Raw genomic sequence first — 12,227 nt, 5'->3', positions numbered from 1 at the left:
GCGGCACACACTGCTCGCTGCTCGGCCATGCGGTAGCGTCTGGTGATGCCGCCCCTGCGCGGGCGGGGGCGTCTCGCTCGGCAGCAACTGCGCCGCGCAGCGCAGGTTCGAGGGTCGCGGTGGGTGGGTGCACTGGAAGACGTAGCGGTCGAGAAAGCGCTCAGCGACCGCTACGTCTCGAGGATGGAGCCGTCGCGCGGACCCGACCGGCCGACCGGCAGTAGCAGCAGGCGCCGGAGGGCGCGGGAGGCAGCGGCGACACCTCGGGCCAGAAGCGCGAGCCCTAGGCTGGTGAGGGGGCCCGCTCATGCGTAAACGGCTCTGGGACTTAGCTAAATCGCGCATCGAAATCGGGACGATTTTGCCAGGGCACCGTCACAAGGTGCACACTCTTTTCGCGCCATTTTGCAATCTCCAGTCGGCCCACACGATCTCTAGGCGCCTTTGGCGCGAAGCGGTCAGAATCTCCACCTCTGTCGCAAGATCTCAAGCGACTGCACGCACCAACTCGAGATCTCAGACTCCTCTCGAGCATCTACACCGGAGAAGATTTGCCTCCACCAGTTCTTCAATCTACTGCTGCTCTTGGCAGGAGATTTGCCACTTAAGAGATCTCTAAAAGGCATCTACGATCTACAGTCCAAGGATCTTCCGATGTTGCGCAGAGATTTCCATGTATGTCGCACGCGGGCAAACCTTCTCACTGCCCCGGCGCCCACGTCTCGATCTTCTTGGGAGGCAGCTGGTTCGACAGGTCCTCTCCGTGGCCTAGGCAGCCGCTTTCGCCCACGCCCCAAGCATAAACAGCGTCGTCGGCGGTGATGGCGAGGCTATGGTAAACTCCAGCTGACACAGCGACGACGCGCCGCCCAGCGAAGGCCTCGACCTTCTTCGGCAGCAGCTGGATCTGCTGGTCGCCGTGGCCCAGCCGGCCCCAGTCTCCATCGCCCCAGCTCCAGACGGAGCCGTCGGCGGTGATGGCGATGCTGTGCACACCTCCCGCCGAGACAGCGATGACGCGCTGGCCGGCAAAGGCGTCGATCTTCTTGGGCAGCAGCTGGTCCTGCTCGTCGCCGTGGCCCAGCTGGCCAGAGTATCCCCAGCCCCAGCTCCAGACGGCGCCGTCGGCTGTGAGGGCGAGGCTGTGGTCGCTTCCAGCCGACACGGCGACGACGCGCTGGCCAGCAAGCTGGCCAGCAAAGGCCTCGACCTTCCTCGGCAGCAGCTGGCGCTGCTGGTCGCCGTGGCCCAGCTGGCCAACACCTCCATAGCCCCCGCTCCAGACGGCGCCGTCAGCGGTGAGGACGAGGCTGTGGTTGCCTCCAGCCGACACAGCGACGACGCGCCGCCCTGCAAAGGCCTCGACCTTCTTCGGCAGCAGCTGCGTCTCCTCGTCGCCGTGGCCCAGCTTGCCAAAGACTCCAAAGCCCCAGCTCCAGACGGCGGCGTCGGCTGTGAGGGCGAGGCTGTGGTATGCTCCAGCCGAGACAGCGACGACGCGCTGGCCAGCAAAGGCCTCGATCTTCTTCGGCTGCAGCTGGTCCTGCTGGTCGCCGTGGCCCAAGCGGCCAAAGTTGCCCTCACCCCAGCTCCAGACTGCGCCGTCGGCGGTGAGGGCGAGGCTGTGGTAGACTGCAGCCGACACGCTCACGGCGCGCTCGCCACCCAACGTGGACGGGAGGCGGGTCGGCGTGTTGAGCCGCGTCACGCCCTCGCCGTGACCGAGGAGGCCTGGTAATGCCTCCTCGTCCTCCTCCGCCTCCTCCTCGCCCTCCGTTGCCGCTGACCCGCACGACGAGAGCCGCCCCTCGCCGATGAAGACGCTGTGCCGTTCGCCTGCTGCCGCCCTCGCCGGCCGGTTGGACTCGTGCAGCAACGCCGAATAGCACAGCCACCGCACGGCGCAGTCCTCGCCCGCTGGCGGCGGCGGCAGCTCGAAGCCGTGCTCTTGCGCCCACAAGCGGATTCCCTCCTCCGCAAGCGAGGCGTGGAAGAGCAGCGAGACGGCCGCGACGCGAGCGATGTCGATGGGGCTGTTGAAGCGGGAGAGGACGCGCTCGAGGAGCTCCCTGGGGAGGTCGAGCAGGCGGGCGGGCGGCGGCGCGTCTGGCGAGGGGGCGGCGGCGGTGGCGGAGGCGAGGCGGCGCGAGCGGCGGCGCGGCGGGGTGGACATCGCGAAGAAAAGAAAGATCCGCGCGGGACCACAGGGAGGGGGGGGGGGGCCGAGAGCGAGGGGTCCGGGGGGGAGCACAAACATAGGACGCCCAGCCTTGCCCTCGTGCCGCCGAGTGCATATCCTATGCGAGAGAGATCCCCTGTGCCCTGTGCCCAGCCCTCTCCGCGCGGCGATGCGCCCTCCCCCCTCGCTTTTGCAAAATCCTGCAAAGGTGGGGACGTGTCTGTCCTCGACCCAGCCCTAGCTTGGGATGTCCGTTGTATTTATTTATTTATTAGGGGGGGGGGTCGCGGCGTGCGACCACCTTTTTTTGCAGCATTTTCATTTATTTTTTCGCTCTCTGGACTGCTCGAGACTGAGGAAGGAGAGAGTTTTGTTTTTGTCGTCCGCGCTTTGCCTGTTGAAAGAAAGAAACCACACACGGCCCGAACGAGGGAGGGGGGGGACAGGGTCCCCACCTGCACGAGCAGGATTTTGGAAGGACGAACGATCAGGGGGCACAGCCACAGGGGGTTCCTCTCCTGCTCCCGACAAGGGACACGACAGGCTCGCAGCGCGGTGCTCGGTGGACTCCCAACTCCACTGGCGGTCTCATCTCAGTCTAGCGACCTGCCTCCTGAGGGAGGGTGTAGAGGATGTAGAGTGTAGAGCGCTGTAGAACTGTAGAGCTGGAGAGCGCTCTGGAGCGCTGTAGAGCTGTATGTAGAGCTCTACATCCGCCGCGTGACGAGGCGCGTGCGTTGTAGAGCGATGTAGAGGCGCTCTACAACGTGAAATCTCTACAACAAACTCTACATGATAAGCGGCGAACGAGGCACGGTCGCTCTCCGACATGAGGCGCGTTGCACTTGCCAGTGCTGCCCTGGCCTTCTGTCTGCCCGCCCAATGGGTGGCAGGTGCCTCTGCTGCTGTGGCATGCCTCACGGCTGCGACTGGCCGGCGCCTCGGCGCGTCAGCTCGGCTCGGCGTAGCGATCGTGGCCAGCGCAACTCGCCTGGACTCAACGCTCAGGACAGGAGCTCCCGCACGCGCTGGCGCGAGTCATGGCGCATGCAACGCGCCTGAATGCTCGCCTCTCGCCTCGCGCAAATACGACCGTCCTCGCAGCCGACAGTCCACCGCCTACTAAAGAAGCACTGCGATGAATGCGGCACCGGCGACGCATGGCAGGCTGGTCATGACGCAGTTATAGGGTGTTGTGTGCCGTCAGAGGGACTCTCTGTGTGTCAGTGATAGTCAGGGCCGTCCAGCAGAGCTCCAGTAAGCTCGGAGACACCCCATTAGTGCGACTCGACCTCTTTGAGTCACTGCCTTCCCGGCGGTTTGGCTGTGTAGAGCCTCTACAACAAACTCTACAGCAAAATCGCGCTCTACATCGCTCTACACTCCCGACGGGGACACCACCACCCTCGCCCAGGGATCTACAACGCTGTCTCAAGGTCCGACCTGTGGGCTCTGCCTACGCTCGGCACCGGGCACCGCCTCGGTATACAAAATGCGCCTGCGGGCGGACCCTTACAGATCACAGATCACGCACGCGCCTCGTTCGTCACGCGGCGGATGTACAGCTCTACAGCGCTCCAGAGCGCTCTACATCTCTACAGCTCTACAGCGCTCTACACTCTACATCCTCTACAAAAGAAAGAAAGAAAGCAGACAACCCAAGGGAGGGATGGGAGGACATCCTCTACACCCTCCCTCAGCCGGAAAACACCTTTTCTCATCACAAAGGGGAGAAATCCGTTTTGCGTCGTGTGTCTCGCATCGGCGTATGTCGGCCTCGCAAATCGGCCTCGCAAACCCCTGCTGTCATTCTCTCGCTCGGCGCCGTGCTTCGCGTCGCGAGCGCCATCGCATCCTTTCCGACGCCGCCCCACTCCGGCTATCACCTGAGCGGCCGCGCCAGCGGTTTCGAGGGCTGGTATCACCGACTCACGGTCGACGACGCCTCCCTCTCCTTCATCTACTCCATCTTTGATGCGGCGGACGAAACGAGCCCGCGGCACGGCTGCCACATGCAGGTGTGCGGTCCGGATGGGGCGGTCACATGGCAAGAAGGCCCAGCTGCGAGCTTCTGGGCCGACGACCGCAAGCTTGCTCTCGGCAAGTCCTTTCGCGGTGTCGCCTTCTCGAAAATGGCCTCGCCAGCGGCCTTCGGCCGCTTCGTGCAGGACGGTTTCCAGCTCAGCAGCACCCGGCACCAGGGCGTGCTGCGAGATGGAACCGCCCGGTGGAGCTACGAGGTCGCGCCTCAGGCCGACGGCTTGTGCCGAGCACAAGTCAGGCAGCTCGGGCTCGCGTTTCAAGCTCGGTCCCCACGCCATGGTAGGTGGGCTGGGGCGGTCGGCTGGGAGACAAGCAGTATTCGACCGCTGGCTGGCTCGCCGCCTTCCCCGTCTTTGAGCCCATGTATCAGGTGGTGATGGCGCACGGCCTCGCCTCGGGATGGGTCGAGTGGCGCGGAGAGCGGCGCGAGTTTAGGGACGCGCCCTGCTACACCGAGAAGAACTGGGGCGGCGCCTTCCCGCGGCGCTGGTGGTGGGTGCAGTGCAACGCCTTTGAGGCGCGCGGCCTCACGCTGACCTGCGCGTGCGGCGAGCGGTCCAACCCGCTGCTCGAGCCGCTGCTGCCCGGCCGCACCGAGGACGCCTGCATGGTGGCGCTGCACGACGAGTCCGGCAAGTTCTACCCCTTCCCTAACTGCGAGTGGGACGTGGAGTGGGGTCGCTGGACGGTGCGGGGCGCGCTCGACGACCTGCGCGTGCGGGTGGAGGCCACTTGCGACGGCGAGGCGGCCTCGGTGGTGCGATGCCCCGCCTCGGACGGCATGACCGCCTCCGCGAGGGAGCGCTTCGATGGGTCGCTCTCCGTGCGCGTGTGGCGGGTGACGGCCAGAGAGGAGGAGGAGGAGGTGCTCATCGACTCGACGAGCAGCCGAGCCGCTGTCGAGGTGGGCGGCGAGGGCTGGGAGGGCGGCGGGCGCTGGAAGGGGTCGTGCGAGGTCGCGGGCGCAGCACGGGCGATCCTCTCGGCCGACGTGCCGCTGGAGCGCTTCCGCGAGGCGATCCCGGGGCTGTGATTGATGAAAAACCCCATTTCATCCCCAATTTACAGTGTAAAACAGATCTCTGTCGCCAGCACGCCGCTACGCGGTCGCCGCCCCGCACTGCACACCACAGGGCACAGCTCGACCTCGAGCGTGACTCGGGGGCTCGTTGCACCTTAGGGTACCCTTAGGCTTAAAAGGGTGGGCCCTGGGGCGCCTGCGGCTTAAACGGCTTAAAACCTGCCATGGCAGGTTTTAAGAGCTGCTGGGCCGCCGATTCCTTAAACGGTCTTAAACGCTTAAACGGTGCGGGAGAGCTCCCGAGGTCGATGGTCCGGGAGGCTCCCCGGTAGACGCCGGAGGCCGCGCGGGAAGCTGGCTACAGTCAGCTAGCACGCGTCCCCTATGCGAGTATGGCTCCTGCCAGTGCACCAGACTTACAGATGTGTCTTCAGTGGCGGGTTTGTGCCTATTAACGGCAGTATTGGAGAAACCGGCACGGAACCCAGCGACGCGTGCCGGTGAGGCCGATTTTCTTAAACGGACTTAAAAGAGGGACTCCCCCCGTGCCTGCAATCTCTTAAATGACAATTTGAGCCCCCAAACCTCCTCATTTCGGCTAACGTACACGCGCCACGCGCCTGCCGCCTCGCCCGGCTAAATAGACCTGAGCCCTGGCCTCGACACCTCGACACCAAAACCTCGACACCAACTCGACACCTCGACACCCCATGCCAACTCGACCAACTCGACACCCCTCGACACTCCTCGACACCCCTCGACACCATCTAGGCTGACACCATGCTCGTCCGTGTCAAGGTGCCAAACTCGACACCTCGACACCGCTCGACACCCCTCGACACCGCTCGACACCGCTCGACACCGCTCGACACCACCTCGACACCACCTCGACATCTCTGATGATCCTAACACAGCAGAGACGTAGACCCATTGGAGTCACAGAGTTAGAAAATCAGGGTTGCAGCAGCAATCAAACTCGGCTGGCAGTACTTTCATCCCTCAGTTGCAGCCTCTCAAGTTCTAGCTCAAGTTGCAGCTCAGTTGCACCCCTGTTGATGTAGCAACCATGGCAGTACTCAGGTAGCCCTCAGGTGCTGCACAGCACCTTGTACAGTGGCAATGAATCCTCACACCAGGTGAGCTTGTGCCATGAGTGCAGACCTGTGCGCTGTGGTCCACATGCGCTTTGTGCACCGGCGACGCTGCAATGGCGACACTGCAGCGGCGGCGACGCTGCTGCGATGGGGTACTGTAGCCCTTAGCTGCTGGACAGCACCTTGTGCAGTGGCAATGTCCACTGACTCATGGCACCAGCCTTGTGAAAGGAGCGCTGTGGTCAGTTGCGCTTTGTGCGCTGGTGGCGCTGCAGGGGCGACGACGCTGCAGCGGCGAGCCGACGACAGGCCTCGACAGGCCTCGACAGGCCTCGACAGGCCTCGACAGGCCTCGACAGGCCTCGACAGGCCTCGACAGGCCTCGACACCTCTATCCCTCGACAGCAGCTCGACACCCTCGACACCGGGCCTCGACACCTCGACACCAGGGCTCAGAAATAGACCTCGAGAAGTAGACGGGTACACGGCCACGGCTCGTGTGCGTGTAAAGACGCGCCGAGTGAATCCGAGCGCTCTACGCTCGTCGTCGGCAGCTCTTCCCCCCGACCTGCGGCTGCGCCGCGGCTCGGCGAAACTCTCAAGAAAACGTGGCGCGCACACCCAACGTTATCGGATCTTTGCGAGAGGTGGCGAGCGGAGCAAGAGCGGTGTGCGCGCGTCCACGCTGCGCTGCGCAGCGGCTCCCCCGCGACTACAGCCCCTCTCGCAGCCGCAGCCGTAGCCGCAGCCCCAACTCTCGGTTCTCTCGCCGCTCTTTTAGTGTCGGGTATAGTGTGTGACCAGGGTGCTGACTGCTGTCTGCTGACTTTTTTTTGAGAAGGAAATGCAAATGGGAAAGTAAAAGCAAAACTCGTCCAATGTCCCCACCAAAACTCTCTGTTTTAGCTTTTAGAAGGCAGGGGCACACAACTAGACAGCTAGACACATACCGACCGCATGCCAGAAGGAGTGTTTTCTTATCATTCGTGCCGGGGTGCCCCCGGCTGTGCAGACTCCAGTCACCAAACTGTGTGCGCGGGGCGCCGGCTTCTCCTTCGGGGGTGGCACACGCCGCCAGCAGGCCGCCAATATCGGCAATAGACAGTTAGTCACACAGCGAGTCGTGCTCGGCGCGTTGTAGCACACCTGTTTTGGAGTTTTGCGGGCTCTCACCCTCCGCCACCCTCAGGCGACGGCCGCGTCGTGCGTGTCGACGAAGCGTCCCGACTGGTCCTGCTTGGTCGGGTCGGACCAAGCCTCGTCCCACTCGTTCGCCTAATCTCGGGCAATCTCGCGTAATCTCGGGTGATCTCGGACCGACATGCACCGACCGCGAGCGGCCGCCACGGGGGCCACGGCACGCCCCGGTGAAGGCGGGCAACCACTTAATACGGAAGCTGACGTCCGTCACCAGCACTACCGTCCACAATTCTGCACACCACACCACCACCAACGTGAACATCTCAGATCCGATAAATAAATAAACAAAGAATCATAGAAAAGCCAAACCCAAATCGCAAACATAGAAACCCAAACACAGGCGGCGACAATAAAGAAATAAAACGGTCAAACTCTGAGAGACGAGATCTCGAGATGGGATTTTAGGGACATATGTCCCCGCCCTGCACGATCTTGTGCGTGAGGGGTCTTCAATCTCCGTCCCCTCACTCACCCAAGAGCCAAGTGCTTATATCTGTGCTTGCTAAATAAACTTAAGCCCGCAGCACTCTCAAGAGAGAAAGCGGATAGCAAACAAGAACACAACGCACTCTCTCACGTTACAAGGGGCATTCTGCAGAGATGCAGGGAGGAGCTCAGCCTTGGGAGGAGCTCAGGCGCTTAAGAAAGCGCCAGGGGGGGGGGGGGGGCACAAAGGTGTGCCGCCGCAGTGCCCACCGGTGCCTGTAAGGTGCAATGGCCTTGGAAGCCCCGCGCCAGGCCAGCAGCCGCCAGCGCTGTTGCCACGCTGCCGGCCACTCCCACGCGCACGCTGCTCGCGCCATCCTCCAGACCACCACTCTCTGCGCATGCCCGGTTGCATCCGTTTTGTCCCGCAGGCCATGTGGTGAGGCCGGAAGAGGGCGGTGACAAACTAGGAGCGTGCGCCGAGCCGACGCAGAGGAAGAGGAAGGAGGAGAGGTCGAGGAGCGCCACGCCAGGCCCGCGCACGCGCCGCCCGCGCCATCCTCCACTCAAGAGGGAAGAGAGGGAAGAGTGGTGATGGGATCACTCCGGCGAAACCCGGGGGCAGTCGGAGAAGTTGCGCCGGCACCCCAGCCGCGTAGGTAGGGGGCGTCCTTATCCGCCTCAATTTCGTTCGGGTCACTCCTCATCGCAAACCCTGTGGCTTTCACAGTCCACCGTGGCATGAAGGTTGAGCTGCGTCCGAGAATCGGCGAGGGCGACTGCGAAGAGTAAGAGAGATGGGAAGACTCTTCACAAGAGGCAGACGCCCAAGGGTGCGCGACGGCTAGCAACACACCTTCCTTCCCCCGTGAAATCCCTGTGTGGTGGCGGCGTGCCGTCCTGGTCCCAACGTCCCATCCGCCCCCTACACTTAGTTTGGTCAAGCAGCGCTGAGCGGCCTGCGGCCACGGGCCAGCGCAGAAGCAGCGGCCCCAGCGCGCATCCGCATGGTTTTCAGCTTCAGGTCGTGTAAGGCACCGATGCTTGGCGTGCGAGTCCTCAAGCGCTATTCACTAATGTGTTTTCACACCCTGTTATTGAGAAGAAAATCCCTCCTATTGCAATAGAACGGTTCAATTTGTCGTCAGCTACTGTGGCTCGCCGCCTGGGCCAACGCGCTCTGCAGCGCCGCATGGGCCGGCTCCAGGGCCAGCCCCTCCTCTAGCGCATCGATGGCGTCTCCCCATCGCCCCATCGCCCCCAGCGCCTCTCCCAAGCGCAAGTAGCCCTTGACGAAGCTCGCGTCGAGCTTCACGCACCGCCGCGCCTCGGCGAGCGCCTCGGAATTGGCGCCGAGCTTCATGAACGCGGCACTTCTGTTGCTCCGAAGCACAGCGACCTCTGCTCCGTTGCTGCTCGCCTCTCCCGCCGAGGACGCGTCGCCGTCGGCCTCGATGGCACGCGTGTACCATCCCGCCGCCTCGGCGGAGCGCCGCGCTCGAAACGCCTCGTTCCCGCGCGCCTTGTGCTCCTCTCGACCACCGCTGCTGCTACTGCTGCAGTCACGAGTGTCGTCACTCGTCTCGCGCGCGTGCAGCGACCTGTAATCCGCCTGCCACCGCTCGTTGGATGGCTCGCACTCAAGCGCCCGCTTGAGCGCGTCGGCCGCCTCGCCGTATCTCTGCTGGAGCTCGAGGGCAGCGCCGAGCCGCGCCCACGGCCTGCCCCAGCCTGGTTGGAGGCTCGCCGATCGCCGCGCGTCCTCCTCCGCTTGCGCGGGGCATGAGAGGCCGAGCGCCGCCGCTGAGCGGTTGCTCAGCAGCACCGCGAGCCGCTGCCGCTCGTCGCCGGCGACGGACGGGCCGTGTAGGCACGGCTCCGCCATTGCAGCTGTGTAGCTGCCAAAGGCGAGCTCGAAGCGCTGCGATCCCATCGCCTCGTCGCCCTGCGCCTTCCAGCCGCCGCCGCCGCGGTCAGCGGCGGCTGGGGCTGATCCCGCTAAGCTCGCCCGGCTGGCCTCGCGCCGCGCCCGCAAACCACTCGCATCAATGACCTCCCTCAGCCCCGCGCCATTCGGCCTGGCTAGCGCGTGCAGCGCGCCGCGCATCGCGTCCACCACGCGCCAGATCTGAAAGCGAATCGCGCGGCGATTCCAATCTGAGCGGACAAGGTGTCGGTGGCGGTCCAATCCATTTGGCATCCGTACAGCCGGAGAGCTCGCAGCAGCAAGTCGCTGGGCTCCACCACCTCTGAGCGGGCGCGCTCCTCGAACAGCCGCGCAACCATCACGCATAGACGGAACGAGGAGACGCCGCCCGTGTACACCTTGTTGAGCGCGTGCTGCGACAGTAGCAGCTTGAGCGCGAGAACGACGGGCACGAAAGCGGGCTGAGCGCGCGCCAGGCCGGTGAGCACCGCCGTCGCGCCGTCGTCGCTGCCGAGACTCACGTCCGCCTGGACGCTGCTGTGCGACTCGAGGCTCACGATGGGCACGCGTGCCGAGGTGATCACCCGGACGCTGCGCACCCTCGGCCGCAGCGCATCGCCAAGCCGCTGCAGCAGAGCCTCGCCTCGGGAGCCTCGCCTCGGTGCTGTGCCGCCCACGACCCGCAGGTCCACGTCACCGTCGAAAGCCGACAGGCCCGCCGGCCACGAGCCAAAAGCCTCGACCCGAGCGCCGGCGCACTCCTCTGCCACGACCTCGCGTACCAGCGCCACGAGCTGCTCGCGCGCCGCCTCCTCCTCGGCGTCCAGCGCCACGTACGCAGCAAAGGCACGCAGCTCTTCCGAAAGCGAGGCAAAGCGCGTGCCCCAAGGTGCAGGGCCTGATTGCGCAGCACGAGGCTCCGCCGCTGCTCGCTCGAAGGGGTCTCGCTCGAACGGATTCCATCGCTGCTCGTGCCGCTGCGCGCGGCCATCGGTGCGCTGCCGCTTGTGCATAGGTTGTTTCTTTCTCAAAAAAAATAGTAAAACTTTTCTGTTCACAACTAGGGACGGCCTCTGCGGCAAAGTCAAACCACCCCACCACCCCCTCCCTCCCTCCCTCCCACCGCAGCAAACCTTCGGCTCCCGCTCAGAGGCTCACCGCGCCCGTGCTGCGCGCCGAGGCGGCGCCGAGGCCGGCGCCTTGCACCCGGCCCGCGGCCGGCACCGCCTCGCCCCACAACTGACCGCCCTGCGGCCCCTGCGCAGGCGTGCCTCAGCGTCGCTCAAAAGCGACGGCCGGGTGTGGGATGCTCCCTTGCCCCGTCACCCGCCGCGCCCTCACCCGGCCGCCTCACCGCGCACGGAGCGCTCGGCTGCTCGCCGCCGCCGCCGCGCGTCCCGCGCTGCCACGCTTGCCCTTGCCTTGACGCGCTCTGCGCAAGCAGAGCGCGCGTCGCTGGCACAGACGGAGCAGCGACCGCGCCAGCGGTCGCTGCTCCGCCCCTCCGTCGCGCGCGCCGCGCGCGCGCTGCCGCCGCCGCCGCCGCCGCCCCCTCCTCGACGTCTTTGCCTCCGTGTGGTGTGTGGTGCAGCGCGCGCGCTACGCGCGCCCCCGCCCCCGCCCCCGCCCCCGCCCCCGCCCCCCCCCCCCGCCCCCGTGTGCGTAGAAAGTGGAACCGATCGAGAGGTGCCGCTGCCGGAGCCGCCGTGTGTGACACATGTTGTGGCACGTGAATGAGACAGAGCCGGCGCGCGCAGCGCGCGGCGGCGTTGGTTTTATGCAACATGCAAACGGGACGGCCTGCGCAGCCTCTAACTATTTATGATGTTTTCAACCCTTTTCCTGGCTCACACAAGCTAAAGATGTTCACGGGCCCCCTCTTCGCATGGGGGGCCCCGGGTACTCTTTAGCTGTACTCGTCAGGCAGGTGTTGTTGTGTTTTCGCGGGCAGCTTTCAGCCCAGAAGTTTTGACTCTCTCGAAGTTTTGCGAGAAGTTTTGCGTTTCTTTTACAGTCAGGTGGTTCGCCTGTGATAGTGCTAGCACGCGCCAGTCCGCACCTGTGTCGAGCCTGTCTGCTTTGAAAAAAAAGCGCTGAAAATTCTTTTACAGCGCGGCGCGGCGAGGGTGCTGAATCGGTGAGGCGATGAGCGGAGAGGAGGGATCGGAGCCGGATGCGGCGGCGGCCACTGGTGTGCAGGCGTGCGAGGAAGAGGCTCGAGGAGGAGAGGCCAAACGCGTCAAGCGAGCCCCAGCACAGCCATCGCGACCTCAGACGGCCGGTGGCGCGGCGGGGTCCAGCACGCTGGCAGACGATCTGACGGCGGACCTCTACAGC

At 64.6% G+C, this 12,227-nt stretch overlaps 3 protein-coding genes across 3 annotated transcripts; 1 reads left to right on the top strand and 2 right to left on the bottom strand.

The window, feature by feature from the left end:
* Nucleotides 1-426: 426 nt before the first annotated feature.
* On the bottom strand, nucleotides 427-2,175 carry EMIHUDRAFT_362284 (hypothetical protein; the record flags this gene model as incomplete). Its single annotated transcript, XM_005789568.1, has 2 exons — nucleotides 427-812; nucleotides 1,293-2,175. Coding segments are annotated over 2 exons (989 nt in total), but the record flags the coding sequence as incomplete, so codon positions are not given.
* Nucleotides 2,176-4,047: 1,872 nt separating this feature from the next.
* EMIHUDRAFT_54133 (hypothetical protein) lies at nucleotides 4,048-5,144 on the top strand (the record flags this gene model as incomplete). Its single annotated transcript, XM_005789567.1, has 2 exons — nucleotides 4,048-4,419; nucleotides 4,506-5,144. Coding segments are annotated over 2 exons (1,011 nt in total), but the record flags the coding sequence as incomplete, so codon positions are not given.
* Nucleotides 5,145-9,107: 3,963 nt separating this feature from the next.
* EMIHUDRAFT_225918 (hypothetical protein) lies at nucleotides 9,108-10,903 on the bottom strand (the record flags this gene model as incomplete). The annotated part of the gene is made up of 2 exons (XM_005789566.1): nucleotides 9,108-10,041; nucleotides 10,131-10,903. 2 exons carry the CDS (start codon nucleotides 10,901-10,903, stop codon nucleotides 9,108-9,110), a joined length of 1,707 nt encoding a protein of 568 aa, XP_005789623.1.
* Between the last annotated feature and the right edge of the window lie 1,324 nt (nucleotides 10,904-12,227).

The sequence above is a fragment of the Emiliania huxleyi genome (genome assembly GCF_000372725.1).
Source record: "Emiliania huxleyi CCMP1516 chromosome Unknown EMIHUscaffold_127, whole genome shotgun sequence".
NCBI lineage: Eukaryota > Haptophyta > Isochrysidales > Noelaerhabdaceae > Emiliania > Emiliania huxleyi.
The sequence above is the reverse complement of the archived record's forward strand: the minus strand, read 5'-3'. Positions and strand labels throughout refer to the sequence as shown.